Below are 25,426 nucleotides of genomic sequence, written 5' to 3'. Positions count from 1 at the left end.
AAGTCTCATTCACTCTCATTCACTCAGTTATGGTTAGCATTATTTTGGATAGCTTGATGTAAACCATTTTATGTAATCCCCTTTCATGCTTTTGTATAAAAAAAAATCCCTACATGCAGTGCAGTTCAATTTCAAAGATCCTGTCCTAGTTTGTGTGTAGGCCTATTGAAAAGCAGTTTAAGAGTCTACCCATAGTAATGAATAAGATAAGGATCTCTGTGATCCTACCCATCTGATATATTTGACTCCTCATGCCATGTAGGATTTGGTCAGATGGCCTTGGTCTATACGAATAACACTACTATACCAATAACACACTAAGTTTAAAGTTTTATTAGTCCTATCTTATTTGGAGAAAGTTTGTGCTATGTCCAATCATAGGCCTATACCCAGTGGTGTAAAGTACTTAAGTAAAAATACTCAGTATTTTGGGGGGTATCTGTACTTTACTATTTATATTTTTGACAACTTTTACTTTTACTTATTTTTACTTAAGTACATTCCCCAAGAAAATAATGTAGTTTTTACTCCATTCATTTTCCCTGACACCAAAAAGTATTAGTTACATTTTGAAAGCTTAGCATGACAGGAAAATGGTCCAATTCATACATTTATCAAGAGAATATCCCTGGTCTTCCCTACTGCCTCACAGACTCACGAAACATACATGCTTCATTTGTAAATTATGTTATGAGTGTTGGAGTGTGCCTCTGGTTATCGCTGAATTTAAAAAACAAGAAAATGGTACTTAATTTGAAATAATTAATACTTTTACTTTTGATACTTAAGTATATTTCAGCAATTACATTTACTTTTGATACTTAAGTATATTTTAGCAATTACATTTACTTTTGCTACTTAAGTATATATGAAACCAAATACCTTTAGACTTTTACTCAAGTAGTTTTCTTTCTGGGTGACTTTCACTTTTACTTGAGTCCTTTTCTATTAAGGTATCTTTACATTTACACGTGTATGACAATTGGGTACTTTTTTTCACCATTGTCTATACCAAAGATACTTTTAACTTACCCTATGTGTATATACTCTCTGGCTCTGGGAAGATGTAAGTAGGAACTGATCTTGGATGAAGAATCTTGTTGATGTTACCATCCCCAAATCTTCACGAAAATTCCAAACTGACCTTAGATCAGCACCCAGGGGCAACTTCAGCCTTTAATCCCCGCCACTTCTTACAATTTCAATATCAATTTAAGGGGATTTATTGGGATGGTAAACATATGTTTACATTGCCAAAGTAAGTGAAATAGATAATAAACAAAAGTGAAATAAACAATAACAAATGTACAGTAAACATTACTCTCACAAAAGTTTCAAATGTCACATTTCAAATGTCATATTAGGTCGATATAAAGTGTTGTAATGATGTGCAAATAGTTAAAGTACAAAAGGGAAAATAAATAAACATTGGTTGTATTTCAACTAATGAAATAAAACGACAAGTGAACCGTTAATATGTACATTTGAAAACCACGATTGGAAAATTTTGAACTCTCGTTTCGAATAGTTGGCCCCGCCTTCATGTTTAATAAAGTAATGGAATTTTCCACTATGTCATTCAGCAAGTTTCACAACTAATGACAAGACAGTCGATACTTTTACGTACTAGAACGACATATCTCATCTGACATTTATTTCAGGTGAGTGTCTTTCGCGTTATCAAATATAACTATTAGCTAATGTATCACTGGATTGACACTTTCTATGTCATCGTTGCTCAATTTCTTATAATGCATTATTGAAAGAGGAACTGCCGCGGCTAGCTAGTTAATGTTAGGTAGCAAGTTAACAATAGCTTGCTCTGAGTGCAATTAAACTACCTATTCGAACATTAAGTATTATTATAATTTTTATATATAGAGAAACTTGGTTAATAATCTTACAGCAACGTTATATATCTACGGAAGATACTGAATTAACGTTAGCTAGCTAACGCCATTTCCGGATAAATAACATCTAACTAGCTAGCCTTGGTAACTTAATTAGCTAAGTAAATAAGGCGCAATCGTAATGAAAGATATTGTTGCTATTATTGAATAAGATTACTTAGGGAAAATTATAATATAATAGTACCTAGTTAGTTAAGTTAATGGATGGGGCTGGCAAAAATGTAGCTAACTAACGTTAACCACTAATTTGACATTTTATGCATTTAGCAGACACTTATCCAGAGCTATTTACAGTAGAGTGCATTCATTTTTATACTTGTTCGTAATGGTCCCCCGTGGGAATCAAACCCACAATCCTGGCGTTGCAAGGTCCATGCTCTACTAAATGATCTAGTATGTGGTGCAATGACTGACCATATATGATATAAGCTATAGTTTTAACCATGTTTTGAGGCTATACTGTGCAGCGTTGCTTAATATTTAAGTTCTTTGCAAACATTGGAGTAAGACAAGCTTATATTTTGGGTTCTGATGGGGTATGACAGTTGAACTAAGCTCATAAGTAATATTCTTCAACAACCAATGGCGATATATATATATGTGTGTGTGTGTGTCTGAAAATTAATGTAGCAAATAAGGATTCTAGCTTTAAATTAAAGTGAAATAGCTAACTAACGTTAATTATTAAACTGGTTTGGGGTGTAGTAAAGTTACAAGTTAGACTCAAGTTGAATCTTGTTCACGTCCTGACCTGGAATGTCTTTTACCCTAGCAACTGTGCCAAAGATACTGGAGTTGATGCCTCAGGGCCATGCAAACTGATGCCCAAATATAGACTTCCTGTTACTGAGCGTGTATTGAGATTCAATTTTCACTTCCAGTAGGAGGCAGGTTGTAAACCCTCGTGATCCTTTGAGGTGTGAGTGGGTGGAGATTATCCAAGGGGCATGTTGCTGTATGTGTGTGGGATAGGCTTTGTGTGTATTAGGTTTAATTTTGCGTGTGCGTATTCACGCTCAGGACTCTGACAGGCTTGTCTATATATAAATAATCTCCCTGGCTCTTCCTCTCCAGAACTCTAGCAGCAGCTCATCAGCACTTGATCTACTGACCACTACGATCGACTTACGACTAGCTAAGATATCACAGCTCCGTTCTACATCTGCTATCTATCTGAAAGTTACCATGGCTCACCAGCAGCAGATCAGGTATTGTAACTGTGGCTTTCTCTCATCTGTCTTGAGCGTCTTTCACTTTTTTTACTCAATATGTGCCATATCTAGAGAGTTGCTTTGTTTTTTTTCCAGTGTTAGTAACCCAGGAAACTGTTTTCATAAATGTATCCTCCCTTTGTTTTATCTATTTCAAGTGCCTTGAAGGTGTGTGTGTGTGTGTAATGCCAATCTGAATCTAATCTCAAACGGTTTTATTTTTTCCAGCCTTCCTGCTAAACTGATCAATGGTGGTATTGCTGGCATTGTTGGGGTCACCTGTGTGTTTCCCATCGACCTTGTAAAGACCAGGTTACAGAACCAGAGGCAAGGTCAGCAGATCTACAAGAACATGTGAGTCCGTCCTCCCTTTTCATGTCATGCTATGTGGCTGCATAGCTAAATCTTGATAGTTACATTTATTTGAACGTTTTTAAAAACACCACAAAGGACATGGAATTAATATAGGATGGGATATCTTGAGGTGTACTTCAGAGAATGCGGCTGCTGTTGTGAGAGCATAGACTGGTGCCCGGCTTTGAGTCCCATGTCTGTGACGACCGACTGTCGTCATTGGCTCATTCTTCCTGTTGAGTAATCCTGAGGAATGTGTGAGGGGAGTGGAAATTTCCCTTTGCTGTGTGTGCCCATTCAGTTGGCATCTCCACCCTAAACCCCTTGATGTTACTTAGTTCTGACTGTCTGTTTTACCTATAGATAGGCCTGGTGCAGTAATTGTATAATTGTGTAACTGCCGATTATGGATTGTCCATCATGAAAAATAGTTGACCATTTACCTGATAGCAGCAAATGGATGTAATCCTGGTTTACATCAAACAGCTTATATAAGCAGAGACGAGGAGAGGCAAAACTAGCCAGTTCTAGAATTATGTGGAACAGACATCTGACTGAAGACGGGACGGCTAGGCATTAAAAAAGATTGACACTTGCGGTCGAATCCGCTTCCGCCATAACATGGACTCTTTACAACGTGATGAGACTTTTGTTGCTATTGTAACAGTTCTAAACGGTGACTGCAGTCATTTGGCTGACAAATAACCTTCACCAAAAATTCCATTAACGTCACGTCACAGCCCTACCTATACGAGTAGGTGGGGCTGCTCCCTCGGGAGCCCAAAGGAAGAAGACGTGATAAAATTCCATCATTCTGACATGTTGTGTTTTCTCTCTTAGGCTGGACTGCCTCATTAAGACTGTTCGATCAGAAGGATACTTTGGCATGTATAGAGGTAAGAGTCATTACATTTTTTGTCCTAGTTTTATAGTACTGGTTCTATATCTAGTCAACAAGGGGGTTATTAGTGAAATTGTGACCGATTTGTAAGAAAATTATTTTAAGCAATAACTGATCTGGATTTTATTATTTGCTTAAAGTGAAAGCAGTCAAGTTGCTGTTCAATCACAATCAATGCAGTAGTTTCTCATTATTGATAGAAGTAATTATATTCGGATGTGATCTCAAAAGTTGATTGATGGTCACTGCATTGTACTTATGTAGTGATGTTTAAATGCATCATTAGAAATTGGCTTGTTTCTTTGTACTCATTTATTTAGATTTGAATGAATGACAAATGGTAGAATTTTCTCCAATCCTTTTAAAAGCGAATGGCCTAATTTTCAATTGATGACACAGTGAAATGCATTACTTTAGCTGTACTAAAACTAAATACTGTATGAAACACATTGACACATTTGTGTTGAGCAACATCATGTACATAGCCTAGTGTCTTTTGTGTTGAGGAGGTTGGAGTTAATTTTATGGGACTCCATTTGTGTGAGGAATGTTTGTTTTGTTTTTGCATCTGTTTTTTTCATGTTACAGACCTGGGTCCCCCTGGGGTATTGAACGGCTAGCCGATATGGCACAGCCACGCTGAAGGCAAATCATTTAATGGTTCTTACAATAATGCTTTATTTCAACTAGGCAACCATTTCCCATTTGTTCAATATTTTGCTCCTTCATGTCTTCATATCAGTGAACCTGTTCTTTCTGCTTTCGACTCCTTTCGCTTACTGACTTTTCACCAACACTTGTGACCATTGCCAAACAATGCTCTTGTGAAAATGTATGTCGTAGTAGTGGCTAAGGTGACTTTCATTCTCGTCTATCCATTTCCCACTGGCATGTAGGCTAGCCTATGTCTTAATGTAAAGTCTTCTTCCCACATTTGTTTTCTAAAGAAAAGTTGGTCTTCCAGTAGATTAGCTTTTTTCATTTTCTCCTGGAATTTACTGTCTTCTCTGCATCCCCTTCTCTAGTGTTGTCTGATCTCTGTTCGCATTCCTGTTCTGCTTGCTTCTCATCATGTTTCTCATGTTTTAATGTAACTCATTAGGTTGATTTATGCTTGAAATAATCCCCCTCCATGATCATGCCAAGCAGCCATCCTGTGCGCTTCTTGTCTATTTCATTTAGAAACGTGTGTATTAGATTGATAGCTAGTACTGTACAGTCAATGGCATTGCATACTTAAATGGACCGATGGTGGCGGGGAATGTTTTTGTTTGTAACATTTCCTTGTTCACACATTTTGATGTATGGTTTTTAAGGTTTGACTAATGTTCAATTGTTTTGTCTTTAGGTGCTGCTGTGAATCTGACCTTGGTCACTCCTGAGAAGGCCATCAAACTAGCCGCAAATGACTTCTTCCGCCAGCATCTTAGCAAAAATGGGTAAATTACTGTTTGCATTTCGGACAGTGAAGACGGTAGATTAAGAGTACAGTGTAGCTAATAGATATATTATGAAGTGTCCAACTAGTCATTGAAGAGACAAATCCTATCCCATGCATGCTTTCTAACCTCTCTGACTCCTTGTTGCAGGAAGGGCTTGACGGTGTTTAAAGAGATGTTGGCAGGTTGTGGTGCAGGCATATGCCAAGTTGTCATTACTACTCCTATGGAAATGCTTAAGATTCAACTTCAGGATGCAGGGAGGCTAGGTAAGCAAGTACACCGTATTGATTGATGGAAGTTATGTTACATGTGATTCCTACAGCGGCAAATACATATTGTGCAAGTATATTCATGTATTTTTGTTCCTCCCAGCGGCTCAGCAGAGAATGCCAGCCATGATGTCTCCCACTAAGCTGGCTGCCACTAACACAGTGCTGAGCAGGTCCTACAACGTGGGGCCCAGTCCTGCAGCCAGGGCAGTGTCTGCTACCCAGATCGCCCGGGACCTTCTGCACACACAAGGCATCCAGGGCCTCTACAAAGGCCTCGGGGCCACCCTCATGAGGTAAGGGCTTCTTACACATTCATGTAAAGTCAAAGGCCTGAAGTAATTTTTATTGGGGCTGCTAGGCTAGAAAAACTGGAATAGCTTTAGAAAACAGATTTACAAACCAGTAAAATACTTATTGTCTGCTATTTCAGAGATGTTCCCTTCTCCATGGTCTACTTCCCACTGTTCGCCCACCTCAACCGGCTGGGCCAGCCCTCTCGAGATCAATCAGCACCCTTCTACTGGGCTTTCTTGTCTGGCTGTCTGGCTGGCTCCACTGCAGCTGTGGCAGTCAATCCTTGTGATGGTGAGTCTGGAATCTGTCTCCATTTGTGACCCACTTTTATTAAGCTAGCGGATGTGTATTTCTTATTTTTCTTCTTCCTGGTCTAACAATTTCCCGCTCTTTATTTCAGTTGTAAAAACGAGATTGCAGTCTCTGAGCAAAGGGGCCAACGAGGAGAGCTACAACGGTGTGGTTGACTGCGTCAGGTAGAGTCACTCTTTAATCATGCTTTTCCCTGACTTTGAACTCGTTGCAACTTTACAACCAGTGTGCTCTATAAAAATTGATTTACACCCCTTCCTGAAATTCAAGCAGTGATTTATTTCCTTTCTCTCCCTGCAGTAAGATCATGAGTAAGGAGGGTCCCTTTGCCTTTCTGAAGGGAGCAGGATGCAGGGCGCTGGTCATCGCTCCTCTCTTTGGCATTGCACAGGTCATGTACTTTATTGGCATCGGAGAGTTCATCCTGGACCAGTCACCTTTCAACTACTTGTCTGCATGAGATAAGACCAACACTACCTGGCTGTGCATGGGACTTTCTCACACGTCGCATGAAGAAGTATCTCAGCAAAATACTGGCAGCTATATTCCATCAGTATTTGGTACAGAAAAATAAACTACGTAAGACTGAGGTGTCTGTCAGAGCTTTGGAGCCTAGAAAAGAGAGAAAATAAAAATAGTTATTGACTTCCTGTATGGTCTAATAGCTGTACTGCACTTCCTCCAAATATTTTCCTGGCTTATTTAATGGGCTGTGAACAACGATTGCACTTGAAGGTGTCAGTTTGCTGAACTGCGGACCGTGAAGTGCAGCAGTGGCGCTGGCTGGGGAGTCTCCCTGGTTCCTCTCCCTCTGTGAGGGGCCATTTCAACACAACCAACAACTGAACGTTTTTTCATCGTTTTTTGTTTTCTTTATCCATTGTTTATCTAAAAAATATTTGATAATTTATGATTCTACTTTTCTACAACAGCACGTTGGTTGAATGCCATAGTGTGGTGTAAAGATTTGTATAGGTCACAGGAGGTTGGTGGCACCTTAATTGGGGAGGACGGGCTCGTGGTAATGGCTGGAGTGGAATGGTATCAAATACACACATGGTTTCCATGTGTTTAATGCCGTTCCATTTGTTCCATTCCAGACATTATGAGCCGTCCTCCCCTCAGCCTCCATTTGTGAAGTTATTTCATAGCGTCTGTCATGTTTTTGCAGTCATGTGATTTCAAGCTATCAATTAATCTGATTTACACATTTGAATTGTTAATTTAACTGTGGTTGATTGAGAAGGCTAAAGAAACACGTTAGAATGAGCTTTTTAACATTTTCTTTTCAAAAGAAACCTCTTCAACTCACATTTCACTGAGGTTTAGTTTGAGACAGAGGGACCAAGCACCTAGGGGTTATTCCACAGCTACACCTCATGGTTCGCTGCCACAGACACTCACATCTTAGTTTATTTTTTACATTCTAAATACTTGATTCATTTATATTATGCATATTTATACATACATATACAGTAAGGTTGTGAAGTGTTCTGTTATGGTCTATGTTACTTCAGGGCTATAGACAATAGTTCCAAGATGTTTAGTTTATGGCCATAATTCTGTTTTATTTTATTAATGACATGCCCCTAAATGTAATGCAAATGGTTTTGTATTTGCCTTAGCTGAGTGGATTGGCATTTTTCACTATAAGGAAGTGATACTGTATCGAGACTGACTGAGCCTGCCAAATAGCATCACCGACACTATCTGTACCAGGTCATCTAACAAAGGAAATTACTGTTACATCACTTTATGTTGTATGTCTAATTTTGTTTTGTATGTATTTAAGTGATGCCTGGGTTGACTCATAACCTGCAGTCCTGACTGTTATATCCACGGGACGGGCAGGTTTAGGTTCATGCAATGTGTGGATGAAGGGCGGGTTGAATAAAGAGAACAATGTATTTAAAGAAAATCCATACATGTATACTTCTTGTGCAGGTCATCTAGTTTACGTTGAGGTTTACCGCACTTGACTTAGCACGCAGTGCCATAACGTTATGACACTATCATAACCATGTCATAATACACATATATACATATGCACAAAAGTATGTGGACACCCCTTCAAATTAGTGGATTTGACTATTTTGGCCACAGCTGTTGCTGACCGGTGTATAAAATTGAGCACACAGCCATGCAATCTCCATAGACAAACATTGGCAGTAGAATGGCCTCACTGAAGAGCTCAGTGACTTTCAACGTGGCACCGTCATAGGATGCCTCCTTTCCAACAAGTCAGTTGGTCAAATGTCTGTCCTGCTAGAGCTGCACCAGTCAACTGTAAGTGCTGTTAGTGTGAAGTGGAAATGCCTAGGAGCAACAACGGCTCAGCCGTGAAGTGGTATGCCACACAGGCGCACAGAACAGGACCGCAGAGGGCTGAAGCGCAAAAATTAATCTGACCTCAGTTGCAACACTCACTACCAAGTTCCAAACTGCCTCCGGAGCAACGTCAGCATAAGAACTGTTCGTCAGGAGCTTCTTGAAATGGGTTTCTATGGCTGAGCAGCCACACACATGCCTAAGATCACCATGCTCTATGCCAAGCGTCGGCTGGAGTGGTGTAAAGTTCGCCACCATTGGACTCTGGAGCAGTGGAAATCCGTTCTCTGGATTGATGAGTCACTTCACCATCTGGCAGTCTGACGGACTAATCTGGGTTTGGCGGATGCCAGGAGAACGCTACCTGCCCCAATGCAGTGCCAACTGTAAAGTTTGGTGTAGGAGGAATAATGGTCTGGGGCTGTTTTTCATAGTTCAGGCTTGGCCCCTTAGTTCCAGTGAAGGGAAATCTTAATGCTACTGCATACAATTACATTCTAGACGATTCTCTGCTTCCAACTTTGTGGCAACATTTTGGGGAAGGCCCTTTCCTGTTCCAGCATGACAAGGCCCCGTGCACAAAGCAAGGTCCATACAGAAATGGTTTGTCGAGATCGGTGTGGAAGAACTTGACTGGCCTGCAGAGCCCTGACCTCAACACCATTGGGATGAATTGGAACGCCGACTGCAAGCAGGCCTAATCTCCCAACATCAGTGCCCGACCACACTAATGCTCTTGTTACTGAATGGAAGCAAGTCCCTGCAGCAATGTTCCAACATCTAGTAGAAAGCCTTCCCAGAAGAGTGGAGGCTGTTATAGCAGCAAAGGGGGTACCAACTCCATATTAATGCCCATGATTTTGGAATGAGATGTTCGACGAGCAGGTGTCCACATACTTTTGGTTTTGGTCATGTAGTTTATGTCATAACACCTGTGACATATATTGTGTTATTTTATGGCTGGTTATGACACCTACATAAGTGTCAAAACCCATATTTATTCAAATGTGTTTTTTTCCCTGCCAAGAAGTTTCCTTTCGTTTGAAAGTTTGTTTCCTAAGGCCTTTGTTGTTGTAAGGAATTATTTAGTCATGTTTTTTCATCATATTTTAACTTGTAAAAAAGATACTTAATGACACTGTCAAGAAGCATTATGACCATCATAATCATATAAGTCAGATAGGCCTGTCATGTGCATGCCCTTACGTCAGTCATCAGTCAAAAAGAGGGTGTCTTGACCTGCTCCTGAAATCTGTTCCTGCGTTCATCCCTGTCATCAGAAAGAGAGCATTGGGGTAGGTGCAAGTGTGACAGCAATGTGTGCCCAATTACAACAATATTTTAATATGGTCAATTTCAGAAAATGTTATATAACATAAACATGCTGTTGATGAGTAGGCTATGGTGTAATGGAATGTTTTGCGTTGTGTGGAAGGTTTTGTGGGTTTTGACACTCTTATGTAGGTGTCATAACCAACCATAAAATAACTACCGTGGTAGGTTTTGATACTCTTATGTAGGTGTCATAACCAACCATAAAATAACTACCGTGGTAGGTTTTGACACTCTTATGTAGGTGTCATAACCAACCATAAAATAACTACCGTGGTAGGTTTTGACACTCTTATGTAGGTGTCATAACCAACCATAAAATAACTACCGTGGTAGGTTTTGACACTCTTATGTAGGTGTCATAACCAACCATAAAATAACACAATATATGTCACAACAGGTTCAAATATATGTGTTATGCCAAGTTATGTCAGCTGTTATGACATATTATGACATGGTTATTATGACCATTTCATAATGTGTTATGATGCTGGGTGTCAGGTAGTGTTCCCGGTTTTCATCATTTTTTATCTGGCATTAGTGCGTAAACCTAAGCTTTAGGGCTTACCTGTATGTTAAAACTTAATTTTTCAATAAAAAAATGTTCAAGCAAAAAATGGGAACTGTACAGTGCATTTTCTATATTTGCTGGTTAGTGTCGGGCATCAGATTTGACCATTATCGCATATAGTCGGGCGGTTGACGATGGGTTATTATCAATTGCGGGTGAACAATCAACTGACCCCCACATCCCTAATGTTTGTCAAATACAACTAATAGCTTTCCGCTATTAACTAGGTTAAATAGTTTAATTTCTTTTAGCTTTCTCACGGGAGATCCATAAACATTTAAATAGGATAGAAACAGAACTCATTTTACCAAATGGACATGCTGATAAAATAAAAGCATTCAATGTCTTCTTTTTTGTTTGACATTATAAGCATACATAACCTGGATCTACAACAGTGTGGGCCAACTGTGTGCAAACAATATTAACACCCACTAGATAGAATTCATTCAAAATATACACTAACTCACTGGAACAGTTCACACGTGTTCTCTGAGACCTCACACAGGACAATGCAAAAAGGCTTGAACATCCAGACTTCAGGAGGTTGGATATTAAAATAATGACAGTACGGTGCTTCATAAAATGTAGCTGCCTCCTGACACAGAATATTAATGACAAATGAATGTTTGTTGGTCAAGTTGAAATCAGCTCTTTTCCAACAAAAGGTGCAGGGTATGCTTGTAGCAGAGCAACACTATTCTGACGGGCCAAGCAAAGGAAAACCACATACGGTTTGTTAAAGTTAAATATGCAGCTGTGGTAGGAATAGGTTGCTTGGGCTTGTCTATACAAAGATACACATTTGAGACATTTAGTGAGTAATGAAATGTATGATGCATACAGTAGGTGCAAGTCCCAAAAACAGTTATGTAAAACTCAATGACTGAAGTTAAGATTACTGACCTAAATACAACTTTACAAGCAGACAACGTACGACTACAGTAGCTCTGTACACAAAATTAACCCTTAAACTGAGGTTACAAGACATTGAATAAATAACGTTAAAAACAGTTTGTATACAGCAATGCTCCTCAGCCATCACATTCCTGCGTCAAAGAGGAAGACGTTACATGAACATGGAACGCTAGCAGTGTTAGAGGATGCGAAAAATGGGGAATGTCTCAGAGTAGTGCCAAATGCTGAGCCACGTTGTGCTTGGAGAGGAGTGCAGTAAGAGGCCAGTTATTCAGGTCACAGAGATGCCAAAGGAGAGAGAGGGGGCCTGGTCTAACTGCCTCTGTCCAGGGGACGGGGAAATCCCTGTCAACATTTGAGTGTGTGATATCACACCCGCACCACTAAATTGACCCCTGGATTTGAATGTTTGTGTTAAAAAAGGCTCCCCTGTCCTCCATCCCAGATGTGATGTACCCTCCTTGTTCCGGCATTGTGATGATGAAGAGCTGGTGAGTCGGTATTAAGCCTGCAGGGTAGGAGGGGTAAGGCCGGAGCTACTGGGTTTTTCTAGATCACCTCCCTGTTGTTCCGAATTGCACAGCAGAGGACCATACTGAAGATCATACCAATGACCTGAGGAGAGAACAAAAAACTATATTAGTAGACTATAAGCTTGTAATACAGTTTTATGCAGATTTCTTGTAACATTTTAAAAATAATTATATAACGAGTTACCATATGTAATTTGTGCCCGAGTGTCAGTAAGATTCTTACCATTACTCCTGCAACACCAATCCCCACATATCCGATAATGTAGAGCTTTTCATTGAAAAAGTCCATTATTGCATTCAGACAGTTCTGGAAACACACATAGCATAATATCACTTACAATACCTTTATTCACTTTTTCTTAATAAGAGAACATTAGGGTATATTCATTAGCCTCTATAGAGCATACATTATCTCTGAAACCCATGATCTAAGCACAGCTATAGGTACTACTGTACTATAACTAGCCTATAAAACTAGATATTAATAATCTAATTTGAAATTAGGTAAAATAGATAACAGCCGGCCTAAAGTAATGGCTATCAGACTGGAACTACGGTAAACAATGTTGTTTTCAATGGGGTTATACTGCCACCTAGAGGGATGTATGATACTGCAGCAGGAGAGCACAACGAAGAGTTGTTTGTACCTTTAGGTCTTCATCACCAGGAAGACACATAGACGGGTTAGTCACTGAGTCCCCACAGCAATTCAGCTACAAATGGAAATAAAACAGAATATAACAAATAAATATAGCATATAAAAACATAGAAATGGACAACATTGACAGTGTGACATGATCAATAAGTACTTAATGAGAGCATAAAGAAAACTGTAGTTTAACTCACAACAGTGTGGTAAATTTCTGCTATTGCCGTCCGGTTGGAATTTTCAGAACCTTCTGAAATAGATTCACTGTAGAACTTTTGAACATCTTCAATGATCTAAAAGATAGATTAAGGATGAATTGAAATTAGCCAGAGATTGCAGTATCAATAAATTGTCTTTCATTCAAGTTTAATATCAGAACATTGATTCGAGTGGATATACCTTGTCTTTGCTCATGAATCCAAACACACCTGCAGCAACCTCTGCACCAACGATTACAAGAAGGCAGGCAAAGAACTGCAAAACAGAGAGGGCAGTGACATATTAAACCAATAAGGCCTGAGGGGGTGTGGTATATCGCCAATATATACCACGACTAAGGGCTGTTCTAATGCACAATGCAACGCGGAGTTCCTGGATACAGCCCTTAGCCGTGGTATATTGGCCATATACCACAAACCCCTGAGGTGCCTTATTGCTATTATAAACTGGTTACCAACATAACTAAAGCAGTAGAAAGAAATGTTGTCATACCCATGGTATACCGTCTGATATACCACGGCTGTCAGCCAATCAGCATTCAGGGCTCGAACCACCCAGTTCATTTTAATGTATAGCCTACCATACAGTATCCTGTACATATGGCCAGGAGTTTTCCCAGATCAGGACATATGGTTAGTAAAAACTCAGGGCCTGCTGACAGTATACTCATAAGAGAAGCCCACCGGGCACACACTGGTGGAATCAATGTTGTTTTCACGTCAGTTCAATGCAATTATGTTGAACCAACGTGGAATGGACATTGAATTGACGTCTGTGCCCAGTGGGAGGCTTGTGTTGACTCAAAATGGTTGGGTAGAGCTAAGTTAAAATTGCATTCCACTGAACAGAGACAGGTGCCTAAGGTAAAACTCCCACCAATTACCCACCGACGCAAGGAGACACTGTGACTCCTTCACAGCTCCACAGCAACCAAAGAATCCCACCAGTGTCATTCCCCCACCTGCACCAATCAGTATGTACACGGCTGAGGAGAGATAGACAGAGAGTGAGCAGGGGGGGAGCTTCAGTGAATAAACAGATGGAGATAGCATTAAGAAAGATTGTTGCACATGGACCAAACCATGCAGCAACACAATCTAGATAACTGCAAACTGAAGTGTAGGAATATCACGTATATAATACAGCTAACATGTTAACATTCTGAAGTGTAGGAATATCCCGTATATAATACAGCTAACATGTTAACATTCTGAAGTGTAGGAATATCCCGTATATAATACAGCTAACATGTTAACATTCTGAAGTGTAGGAATATCCCGTATATAATACAGCTAACATGTTAACATTCTGAAGTGTCAGATATGGAAAATATAGGAGCTGAAAGGAGATGCAAAATCCTGACAGCTGTGAAAAGTGTCATTAAAACAAGGTACTTTTCCACTTCAAAGTGCTAATTGCACATTATTCAAAGTGCCTCTCGGTTGATTTGAATATATTTTGCAAACCCTGAATATCTTGGTGTTGCTAAGGTAATCCAACGCACATCTTTGCTGAACTTGCAGCAGTACATTTCTCTACAATGTCTCTCATCAACACAACACTCATTTTCAGAGGCATGTGCATGTCGTTAGCTGCTCCACCCCTGCTTGAGCAACATTACCCCTATCAACACAAAGAGTAGGAAAGATAATAACCCCCCCCTCACTACCAGCCCTGTGATGTCCCCCCCCCCCCCCCTCACTAAAAGCCCTGTGATGACCCCCCTTCACAACCAGCCCTGTGATGACCCCCCTTCACAACCAGCCCTGTGATGTCCCCCCCTCACTAAAAGCCCTGTGTTGCCCCCCTTACTACCAGCCCTGTGATGTCCCCCCCCCCTCCCACTACCAGCCCTGTGATGTCCCCCTCACTACCAGCCCTGTGATGTCCCCCTCACTACCAGCCCTGTGATGTCCCCCCCCCCTCCCACTACCAGCCCTGTGATGTCCCCCTCACTACCAGCCCTGTGATGTCCCTCTCACTACCAGCCCTGTGATGTCCCCCTCACTACCAGCCCTGTGATGTCCCCCTCACTACCAGCCCTGTGATGTCCCCCTCACTACCAGCCCTGTGATGTCCCCCTCACTACCAGCCCTGTGATGTCCCGCTCACTACCAGCCCTGTGATGTCCCGCTCACTACCAGCCCTGTGATGTCCCGCTCACTACCAGCCCTGTGATGTCCCGCTCACTACCAGCCCTGTGATGTCCCGCTCACTACCAGCCCTGTGATGTCCCCCTCACTACCAGCCCTGTGATGTCCCCCTCCCACTACAAGCCATGTGATGTCCCCCTCCCACTACAAGCCATGTGATGTCCCCCTCCCACTACAAGCCATGTGATGTCCCCCTCCCACTACAAGCCATGTGATGTCCCCCTCCCACTACAAGCCCTGTGATGTCCCCCTCCCACTACAAGCCCTGTGATGTCCCCCTCCCACTACCAGCCCTGTGATGTCCCCCTCCCACTACCAGCCCTGTGATGTCCCCCTCCAACTACCAGCCCTGTGATCCCACTACAAGCCCTGTGATGTCCCCCTCCCACTACAAGCCCTGTGATGTCCCGCTCACTACCAGCCCTGTGATGCCCCGCTCACTACCAGCTCTATGGTGTCCCCCCCTCACTCACTACCAGCCCTGTGATGCCCACCCACCCCTCACTACCAGCCCTGTGGTGCCCCCCCACTACCAGTCATGTGGTGCCCACCCACACCCCTCACTACCAGCCCTGTGGTGCATCCCCACCCCTCACTACCAGCCCTGTGGTGCCCCCCCACTACCAGTCATGTGGTGCCCACCCACACCCCTCACTACCAGCTCTGTGGTGCCCCCCTTACCCCTCACTACCAGCCCTGTGGTGCCCCCCCACACCCCTCACTACCAGTCCTGTGGTGCCCACCCACACCCCTCACTACCAGCCTTGTGGTGCCCACCCACACCCCTCACTACCAGCTCTGTGGTGCCCCCCTTACCCCTCACTACCAGCCCTGTGGTGCCCCCTCATACCCCTCACTACAAGCCCTGTGGTACCCCCCCCCCCCCCCCATACCCCTCGCTACCAGCCCTGTGGTGTCCCCACACAGCCCTCACTACCAGCCCTATGGTGCCCCCCATACCCCTCACTACCAGCCCTGTGGATCCCACCCACACCCCTCACTACCAGCCCTGTGATGCCCACCCACACTCCTCACTACCAGCCCTGTGGTGCCCACCCACACCCCTCACTACCAGCTCTGTGGTGCCCCCCTTACCCCTCACTACCAGCCCTGTGGTGCCCCCCCATACCCCTCACTACCAGCCCTGTGGTGCCCTCCTACACCTCTCACTACCAGCCCTGTGGTGCCCCCCCATACCCCTCACTACCAGCCCTGTGTTGCCCTCCTACACCTCTCACTACCAGCCCTGTGATAGGGTAGTAATGGTACACCAGGGCAGTCCCCATGCTTCGTGTTCAGGGCTTAATCAACGACACAGGCAGGAACTGCTATGGCTGCCTAATTAAACCACATTGGGGCCGTGGTGCGCCAAGGTTGTTTTGTTGCTTAAAGAACAATAGACAGGAGGTGTGGCGAAGCGTCCACTGTGGCTGCGCTGTGGTTGGGGGAGGAAACTGGGAACAAGAGGGCTGGCTGAGCTCAAAGCTGATCTCCTGCTTAGCAATGGAAAACACCATGAGACAAGACAGGTGCCTTGCTTTACACAAACAAAGCTAGCGACGTTGATAAGAGAGACCTTCCCAACACATGTACAGCACTCATCCTTATCAATATCTGCCATATCTAAGCATTTGCACTTCTGTGTTGGCCCAGCATTGGTGGAGGATAGCAATGGGCAATGCAAATCTTTAAGAGTTCAGTGTGCAAATCTACTATGGCTGCTCCCCATAGGCTTGTCTCAGCTTAGACAGACACAGAAGTGACAGAATGGAAAGTGAATCATCCGTAGGGAATGCTGCATCTTGCCCCTCTATGGTATCTCTGTCTGTTCAGTCTGGACTTGTCTCGTCGGGACAGCTGCAATAAGGCCTTTCTCTCTCCTATGGTTCTTATGCAGCCCAAGATTATATGCGTCTTGTGTTGCCAAGGCAATTTGATAAAAGCATGATCAATCGTAGTGAATTTTTTTGGGGTTGCAACGTCTCCACATTAAATGTGAAATTAAATGGATAAGAACACATGGTTATGCATGTATTGTTGGCTACAACCAATAAACTCTTAGAAGAAAATAAAGTGCTATCTAGAACCTAAAAGTGTTATTTGGCTGTCTCCCTAAGAGAACGCTTTTTGGTTCCAGGTAGAAGCCAAAAGGGTTCTGTTCTACCTGGAACCAAAAAGGGTGTTCCCATGGGGATAGCTGAAAATCCTTTTGGAACCCTTTTTTCTAAGAGTCTATTACCAAACTCAGAGGTCACTATGTTGGGTAAGAAGCTCTCTTTGTGCCACATGGTTTGGATGCCCAGGCAAGCGCTGGTATGACATTTGCATTGAAAGCCAAAATTAACTTGATAGTGTTATCATAACCAGCTACATTACATACATCATCCCAAAGCTTGGGCATCTATCCAGATCTTCTTTTACTGCATTTAACTAGAATTGAATCAAGAAGTTGACACCAGATGTCAATATCACAATGTGCAATGAATGACGCAATATTTGATGATATCATGACTTTCTGGCTGATGGGAGTGGCGGTCGCTAGGAGACTGTAGCCTCAGAGCACCCTGAGGGCAGCAGCCAACTGGGTGAAGGCATGGTGAAGAGCTGATGAAGTGAAGTCACCATTTTAGGTCATGCTCTAAATGGGAGTAACAAGAATAGGCTGCATTCTACTAATTTTCATGGTGGAGACCCATTGAGAGAGATGCTATTGTATGGAACACTGAACTGAAGTGTACTTAATACTGAACGTTGAGAAGGTATTGTGTGAATGTTATTGTTATCGTTTTCATATAATTGGACGCTCAGGAAAATGCCCCTCCAAGCACGTTCTCTTCAAAAAGCTCATGTGGGAAATATGTTTGTTGTTGCAAGAATAAACCTGTAATTATGTTCTAAAAGGGGATGATGACCCACAGGCAATTGACTGCTGACTCTAATAGAATAAGCCATCAAAAAGGTAAGATTCCTGTCATAGCATATACACTGAGTGACATAGACTGACCAGGTGAATCCAGGTAAAAGCTGATGTCACTTGTTAAATCCACTTCAATCAGTGTAGATGAAGGGGAGAAGACAGGTTAAAGAAGGATTTTTAAACATTGAGACAATTGAGACATGGATTGTGTACACTAACGTTCAAAAGTTTGGGGTCACTTAGAAATGTCCTTGTTTTTTAAAGAAAAGCACATTTCTTGTCCTTTAAAATAACATCAAATTGATCAGAAATACAGTGTAGACATTGTTAATGTTGTAAGTTACTATCGTAGTAAATACTGTACTTCAAACGTATTCCTACGCTAGTGAACATTGTAGGTAGCTGGGCTGTGTTCCGTACAAGGAAATGTGAGGAAATTTTTTGAAAACCTTTTTTGAAACAGAGGAGATGTTAGCATTTTGCTATGGTTATGTTGTGCCATACTAAACACGAGACTGGTAACTAATTCCAATAGAACAGTTGGGAGGGTGTTCAGCTGGTCTGGGCTCCTGGTCTCACTGTGAACTGGACTCACCTATGAAGAAGGTCTCAGGGGCTTCCTCTCCAGTCAGGAGCTGGACTGTCTCTGGGTCAAACCTCAGCCATAATCCCACTGCCAACACAAATGAGCCACACAGCTGGGGTGCAGAAAAGGAGAGATCAAGCATAAACATACACCAATATTCACTGTATAACATTTGGAAATAAATAAATACATGTATTCATTAATCATCAACATTGTTATACAGATATTCACTGTTTAACAATGCAACACATTGACAATCAATTAACCCATTCTGCACATTCTTGTATACATTCTTTGTTTTTATGTCATCATGAACCGTAACCTTTATTAAAACATGATATAGATGAGATACAGACTGACTGGTGTCTATTAATAATAACATTGTCTAGAGTTGACCTTGAGAACAGATCAGGACACTGCACAGCACTGATCCATGACAGCCTTACCAGATACAAGGTGGTATTCCATCCATGTGCTGCCTGGCCTTACATAGAGGCTGAGCAGATACTCTTGGGCAGACTCCTCAATAAAACATTTTACTCAGAAAAAAAACAACTCTCAAAAATGGCTGTTTTCATTAAAAGGAACAGCCAGTACGAAAATAATTGACTTCACAACTAACCATAGCCCTTGTGTGTCCTCTGTGTCCTATTAAAAATCCATACACCATAAACAGTTGTTTTCAACCATTACTGCACATAGTAGAAATCTAATGGTATTATGTTGTAATAAAAAAGTAACACGTGCTAACTAGTCCGCTTTTAACCTCTGGGGCCTTCGGCCTTCAGAGCACCATGTTGAGGGGCAGCCAAAGTAGACACGGCCCCAAGACGCTGACCTAAGGTCAGTGTTACATTTTAAACCCCTAATGGGGATGAATAAGCAGAGGGATAGGCAGAGGGTAAACTAATACTACATCTGTGCCTACAGCTAAAACCTAGACAGGGCAGAGCAGCCCGTGGTGTCTCAGCCTCAAGCTGTGTCCACTACCACCCCGCCCTCTTTGGCTTTCTCCTCACCACTATGACCCTGCCCTCATTGGCTCAGCTCACAACGCTGCTGCTTTTGTCTCATAACTGGGCACAAAGGGCTCCTGTCTGACGAAGTGACACCACTCTGGGGACGACCAATTGTCTTACTGTGGGCAGAGAGCTCTAGATCGTAAAGTCGGGAACAGAGATACTCTAATATCCATAATATTACGTATATCATCAAGAACAATGTATTTGTATTTCAGTTTCAGAAACGTGACACATTGGTCAAAAAAGGTACTTTTAGAAAACTTTTTAAAAACTTCATATATGAACACATATATTAGCAATGTGACAACAATTGTTAGATAATATCTGATAGCATTGTTCCCTTATTCTTCGGGTAAAGGCCTAAAAGTCCATTAGCAAGTTGGCCTGGAAACCCGACGTTTCGGGCAGAAATTAGCGTTTGAATCAAGCAAGTTTCCCCTCATAACCTCTACAAGCCAGAATGTTGAATAAAATAATATTTTAACATACTTTACAGGTTGTCCATACAGTTGGTCCTTTTGGCCGGTAAGAATGTGAGACAATATATCCTCTGTTTTTTAAAGCGCTGGCAATGTGTTCAGATTTCTATCACCTGCAGCATGCACAGAACCATGTAAGCACGTGCATGAGCTCGGGCAAGTAGGCATGCGTCTTGTTCATGTATTTTTATCTTGTGTGCCCACTTCAGGTGATATAAATCTGAACACAATACCAGCGCTTTGAAATGTCGATGTAATTATACTTTCCTGTGAATATATTCTCACCGCTAAAAGGACTAACCGCACAGACAACCGGCAAAGTATGTTAAAATATAATTGTATTCAACATTCTGTCTTGTACAGGTTGTGAGAGAAAACTTGACTGATTCAAACGCTAATTTCTTCCCTAGAATTAAATGCAATTCAACGTCGGGTTTCCAGGCAATAAGCAAATGTAAACTTGATATTCCAAGAATGAGCAGAGTCTGTTCTAAAATAACAACAACCTTCTTTAAGATGTGACCAAAACAGACCCCCCCCACCTCTGACAAAACTCAACACATTCCCAGAAAAAAAATAACATCACAATGCCAAATTGTTCATGGGAGGGGGATCGGAAATGTGGTGAGCCATCATAGCCATAGAATTAGGAGTTAGAAAACTAGAATGGAGATTAACCTTCTTATGACGGCCTAAATGTCAGACATTTTAGTCAGGGAGTTGGTCAACCATGATTTGCCAGTGCTGAGATAAAAATGTTCTATTATGTTATTGACTGTACGTTTGTTTGTGTAACAACTCTGTGTTGTTGTTTTTGTCGCACTGCTTTGCTTTATCTTGGCCAGTTCGCAGTTGTAAATGAGAACTTGTTCTCAACTGACCTAACTGGTTAAATAAAGGTGAAATGAAAAAATTAAAATAATGCATTTTAAGAATGTATCTGCACTGTATGTTTGATAGCTAGCTAGCCAGCTTTAGAGGAATGATTCCATAAATGTTTCAGATTCACTGCTAATAGTCTGAGTCGATATTCACCCACGCCCACAAATTGAGGGAAACAAACATTTTTTTGCCATTGACCCCCAGTATAAAAGAGCCAACTTCATAGCTAATTTTCTGTTATACAGAAATAACAAAACGTGCCGAAAAGCTGCTGTTCAACCAGGTCAAAAATCCCGACCTGCGGTTCACAATACTCCTACGTAGGGAAATAGGGCCTGCGAGAAGAACCCTGTGGCTTCAGGCTATTCAGAGTGGGATAGTGGGAAATGTGGTGACCTGGTGTCCAAGTAGGATACATGTAGCTATGATTGTGTAAAACATTTCAACACAGGTAAGACATTTAACTTGTTTAGTATTGTCCATTTGTAAATCCACTCACTACTTGTAGTTGAATAGTCCATTTGCTTGTGTTGATGGTCTTGGCAAGCTTAATGATCTGGTCGGTAGCTAGCTAACACTCACCCACTCACCTGGCTGCTAGTACCGTCATGAGGGCATTCAAGGGGCATGAGGGAAGCCCTATCGTATTACGTTTAAGTGGTGAGAACGCCTGAGAGCAGGCACTGTTGAAAAGTTATCTTTAGACATGTTGGACTTTTCTTAAATGTAGTTTTGTAATTGACTAAAACAAGGAGACAAGAAAATTGTGTTTAAAAAAGGTCATGTTTTTGGTGTGAGCAAATGGGGTAACCTAGGTAAGCACTGGTTGTTTCCCCACTGGCGGGTAGGGCCGCGACGTTCTATCTAATACCGACTGGGACTACAGTGGTTCTTCCTTTAAAAGTTGCGTCGTACTGCAGCACAGCTTGCGGTCTGCCGCAGAATTCTATGGCACGTTATTTTAGTGTCAGCCATTGTTGCCATTAATGCTAGTTAGTGCTAGTTTGACCACCAGAGGGCATCTTTGAGCAGCATTTGACTGTTTTTAATACTGGCTGAACTAGAGAATTTAAAACCATTTTTTTGTAAGATCATAGTATATGGGATTGATTTTAAGAAGTTTATGCCAACATTCCATTCAAACAATACAGTACATCCACAGACATACACTGACTGAAATCAGTTGATAAGACTTAGACAAGTTGTAAATGCAACAAGTACTGATATTGTATTATATAATAGCACTCACAGCTTTCCAATGAAACAAAACATGGAGACATGTATGGTCTGTTTACATATTTTAGGCTATTTATCGGAAAATTGGTATAAAACCCATGGGAACTATATTTTAATTAATAATGTAGATTGACAATAATACTATTACACAATTTCTGATATATCACATAACTTTTATTTTCCTACATAAGAAAAATCAAGATTATTCCTCTACTGCCATTCATTCCAATTAGACAGGTTTGGATGTCTCCCTGACCAATATGGCTGCCTTTTCCGCCCCATTCTGGAACTGTGAGGTTTTATGACATATCCCATCTAGTTATTTAATAGGATTTCTATTATCATAGATAGCTATGTTGGAAATGTAGAAACAAACTGCAGTTCTGCAACAAATTCATAGGCCTATGCTATGTTTGACTCACAGCAACATAGTGAGACTGTATAAAGCCTCGTTATTGTTATGTAATTTTCTTGTCACTTTTTGATATATATATTCTTATTTTTTACTTTAGTTTATTCAGTAAAATTTTTCCAATTCTATTTCTTGAACTTCATTGTTGGTTAAGGGCTTGTTAAGTAAGCATTTCACGGTAAAGTCTACACCTGTTGTATTCGGCGCATGTGACAAATACGATTTAATTTGAAAATGTAATTTGAACATACTTTTTGCAGACATATAATAGTTAACATAGTTAATTCACGCATTTTGTTGACGTTATACATGAAATTCAGATGGTACAATGTGCCACATCATGGTTAAAGAAGGATGAGAATAGAAAGAGAGTGTGTGTACAGTACACGTGTGTATGTGTGAGGAAGTCCTATCTCATCCGTCTGAATAAGACTACTATTGGTAACAACATACGTGGAAAAAAGAAACGAGTTATATTGATAACTCTGATAAAAATCAGATAACATTGCAGAGACAGACCTTAAACGAAATTAAGTTTCCCTCCAGACCTAGATAAGAATATAAATGAATCGGCTTCAACCGGCGTGAGAGATTCACTCGCTGCAAAATGCATCCGCAATTTATAAGGAGTCACGATCAATTATGCACACATGCACACATACAACCTTGTTTATGATTGAATAACTGTATATTAATTGATCGATAGTAGGACCAACACTTACCCATAATATGAAGTTGAAAACGAAAAGGAGATATTTCACGCATTTCATCCCACCTTGCACTTTACTCATGGTTACAGAGTTTAAAAAAAATCCTAGATCCTAATACAAGATCAAGAAGAGAGTGAGACTTTGTTCAAAAATGTGGGTTGGAAATAACTGGACATCAACCATACAACCCGCGCTGCAATCTCAAAATAATTGCAGGAGCCAAAGATTTTTAAGGAAACCAAGATAGACCAGAACTTGTCATTTCCAATAACAACAAATGAGTCAGAGTGGGCAGAACAAGCAAGGAGGTGGGCAGAGCCAAGCACGCGCTAGCAATATCCTATTGGCGCGTTCTAGTTTACATCTGCATATTTCCGTGATGTGCGCGTGTGCATTAACTCAATTCGCCGTTGCACTCCTAAACAGCGCGATTTTTACAAACTTTTGCAAAGGGTGAAGTCTACAAAACTTGGTCCGTTCCGTTCATAACAGATTCTAGTTTTGGGAACAGAAACTGTATTGAGATCAAATGTTTAATTGATGAGAAGATTTGCAAAATGTCGGCCAAAATCCATGTCGTTCCATCTTCTCCCACAGCCCGCCAGTGGGCTTCCCCGCACTACCGTATTTGGTAGTGAGTGGATCCGCACATCGGATGCTTCTCATTTATACATCCAGTGAAATATCTGTCTCATTGTTATATCTGTAGAGGAATTTTACACTAGTTGTCGGACCGCCCATTTTCTGTCATTGACTCGTGAGTGTAGAGATTAATCAAATAGCTGGGTTAGCTGACAACGTCACGAAAACGATATCGACACTTTAATGGGGTAAAAATCTCTTGTTGTGATTATGGATGACCAGGTAGCTAGCTATCAGCAATGACTCGAAACTGCCAAGTGGGAAATCGTAAGCGACTCGTCTCAGCTAGTTTCATCTTGTTCTTTATACAATGTCTCGTTTTGAGGTGTTTTGACTGATTTTAGCTAGCTACCAACAACTGCAAGCTGTATTTGAGCGACAACAAGTGCTCATTGTGTAAATGTATATATGTTTTCAATAAACATTGGAGAAAAAATATAGTTTATATTTTGTCAACAATCTTAACCGGTTTTGTTGCTAAACAACCAATCCCACTACATCACCAGTGGACGTGTCATAATACCCATAAAACCTAGCGGCAAACACAGAAATGGTTCCAATCGTTTTTTTCACCTTTCATTTTTCCATTAGTGATTTTAGAACCACTTCAAAGGCTTGTGTTTCATGTAGGCTTTCCCTGGCGTGACGTTTTGATAACCGTGTAAATCTCTCTTGGACAAGGTGACTTTTATCAATATATTCGGCTCTATTTACTGTGATTCAAAAATGCTAATTAGCATAAATGTAGACATGCAAGATCCCTGCATTACACCACAACACTTTTAAACGTGTTACTAGATGTTATCATATCAGGAGAAGAACAAGTGAAGGAAGCTGGATTTGGAAAATTGATGAAGGTAGGGTAGGTTTATAGTGAGAAGATGGAGAGTTCCAAAGTGTCAAGTTGAGGGTCCATGGAGCATAAAAGGCAAAGTGTGGAATAAGGGGTAACTAGAGGGATGGTTGGCCACGGAATTAACATTAAAAGGTGTGCTGGTGTGCTTCTGCATCCCATTTTAGGTCGTCACAAATATCCTAGCCCATGTCCAGTCATACTCGGTCTCAGCGTGTGTCCCTCGATGTCATTCCATCTCGGTTGCAGCGTTCAAATTGTGGTCATCATGTGTCTGAATCATAACATTAA

General features: G+C 41.4%; 2 protein-coding genes across 2 annotated transcripts; one reads left to right on the top strand and one right to left on the bottom strand.

Moving 5' to 3' along the window:
* Positions 1 to 1,551: 1,551 nt before the first annotated feature.
* LOC120058570 (mitochondrial glutamate carrier 1-like) lies at positions 1,552 to 8,618 on the top strand. The gene is made up of 10 exons (XM_039007362.1): positions 1,552 to 1,661; positions 2,985 to 3,118; positions 3,350 to 3,475; positions 4,316 to 4,371; positions 5,725 to 5,815; positions 5,966 to 6,084; positions 6,191 to 6,383; positions 6,521 to 6,675; positions 6,785 to 6,860; positions 6,997 to 8,618. Exons 2-10 carry the CDS (start codon positions 3,096 to 3,098, stop codon positions 7,154 to 7,156), a joined length of 999 nt encoding a protein of 332 aa, XP_038863290.1. The 5' UTR covers positions 1,552 to 1,661; positions 2,985 to 3,095; the 3' UTR covers positions 7,157 to 8,618.
* Positions 8,619 to 12,391: 3,773 nt separating this feature from the next.
* Positions 12,392 to 23,721, bottom strand: LOC120020339 (CD9 antigen-like). The gene is made up of 6 exons (XM_038963925.1): positions 23,653 to 23,721; positions 18,909 to 19,011; positions 14,131 to 14,228; positions 13,424 to 13,498; positions 13,222 to 13,317; positions 12,392 to 12,457 (listed from the first exon to the last, which is right to left on the bottom strand). Exons 1-6 carry the CDS (start codon positions 23,719 to 23,721, stop codon positions 12,392 to 12,394), a joined length of 507 nt encoding a protein of 168 aa, XP_038819853.1.
* Positions 23,722 to 25,426: the final 1,705 nt, after the last annotated feature.

This window comes from Salvelinus namaycush, chromosome 2 (assembly GCF_016432855.1).
Source record: "Salvelinus namaycush isolate Seneca chromosome 2, SaNama_1.0, whole genome shotgun sequence".
NCBI lineage: Eukaryota > Metazoa > Chordata > Actinopteri > Salmoniformes > Salmonidae > Salvelinus > Salvelinus namaycush.
The sequence above is the reverse complement of the archived record's forward strand: the minus strand, read 5'-3'. Positions and strand labels throughout refer to the sequence as shown.

Excerpts from the sequence above, each read along its gene's own strand:
- LOC120058570 (XM_039007362.1), top strand. The coding sequence starts at position 3,096 with ATGGCTCACCAGCAGCAGATCAG. Across the intron at positions 4,372-5,724 it reads ATACTTTGGCATGTATAGAG|GTGCTGCTGTGAATCTGACC; the intron begins GTAAGAGTCATT and ends TTTTGTCTTTAG. Across the intron at positions 6,861-6,996 it reads GGTGTGGTTGACTGCGTCAG|TAAGATCATGAGTAAGGAGG; the intron begins GTAGAGTCACTC and ends CTCTCCCTGCAG.
- LOC120020339 (XM_038963925.1), bottom strand. The coding sequence starts at position 23,721 with ATGAGTAAAGTGCAAGGTGGGATGAAATGCGTGAAATATCTCCTTTTC. Across the intron at positions 14,229-18,908 it reads CCCTGAGACCTTCTTCATAG|CCGTGTACATACTGATTGGT; the intron begins GTGAGTCCAGTT and ends ATCTCTCCTCAG. Across the intron at positions 13,499-14,130 it reads CACAGTGTCTCCTTGCGTCG|TTCTTTGCCTGCCTTCTTGT; the intron begins GTGGGTAATTGG and ends TCTGTTTTGCAG.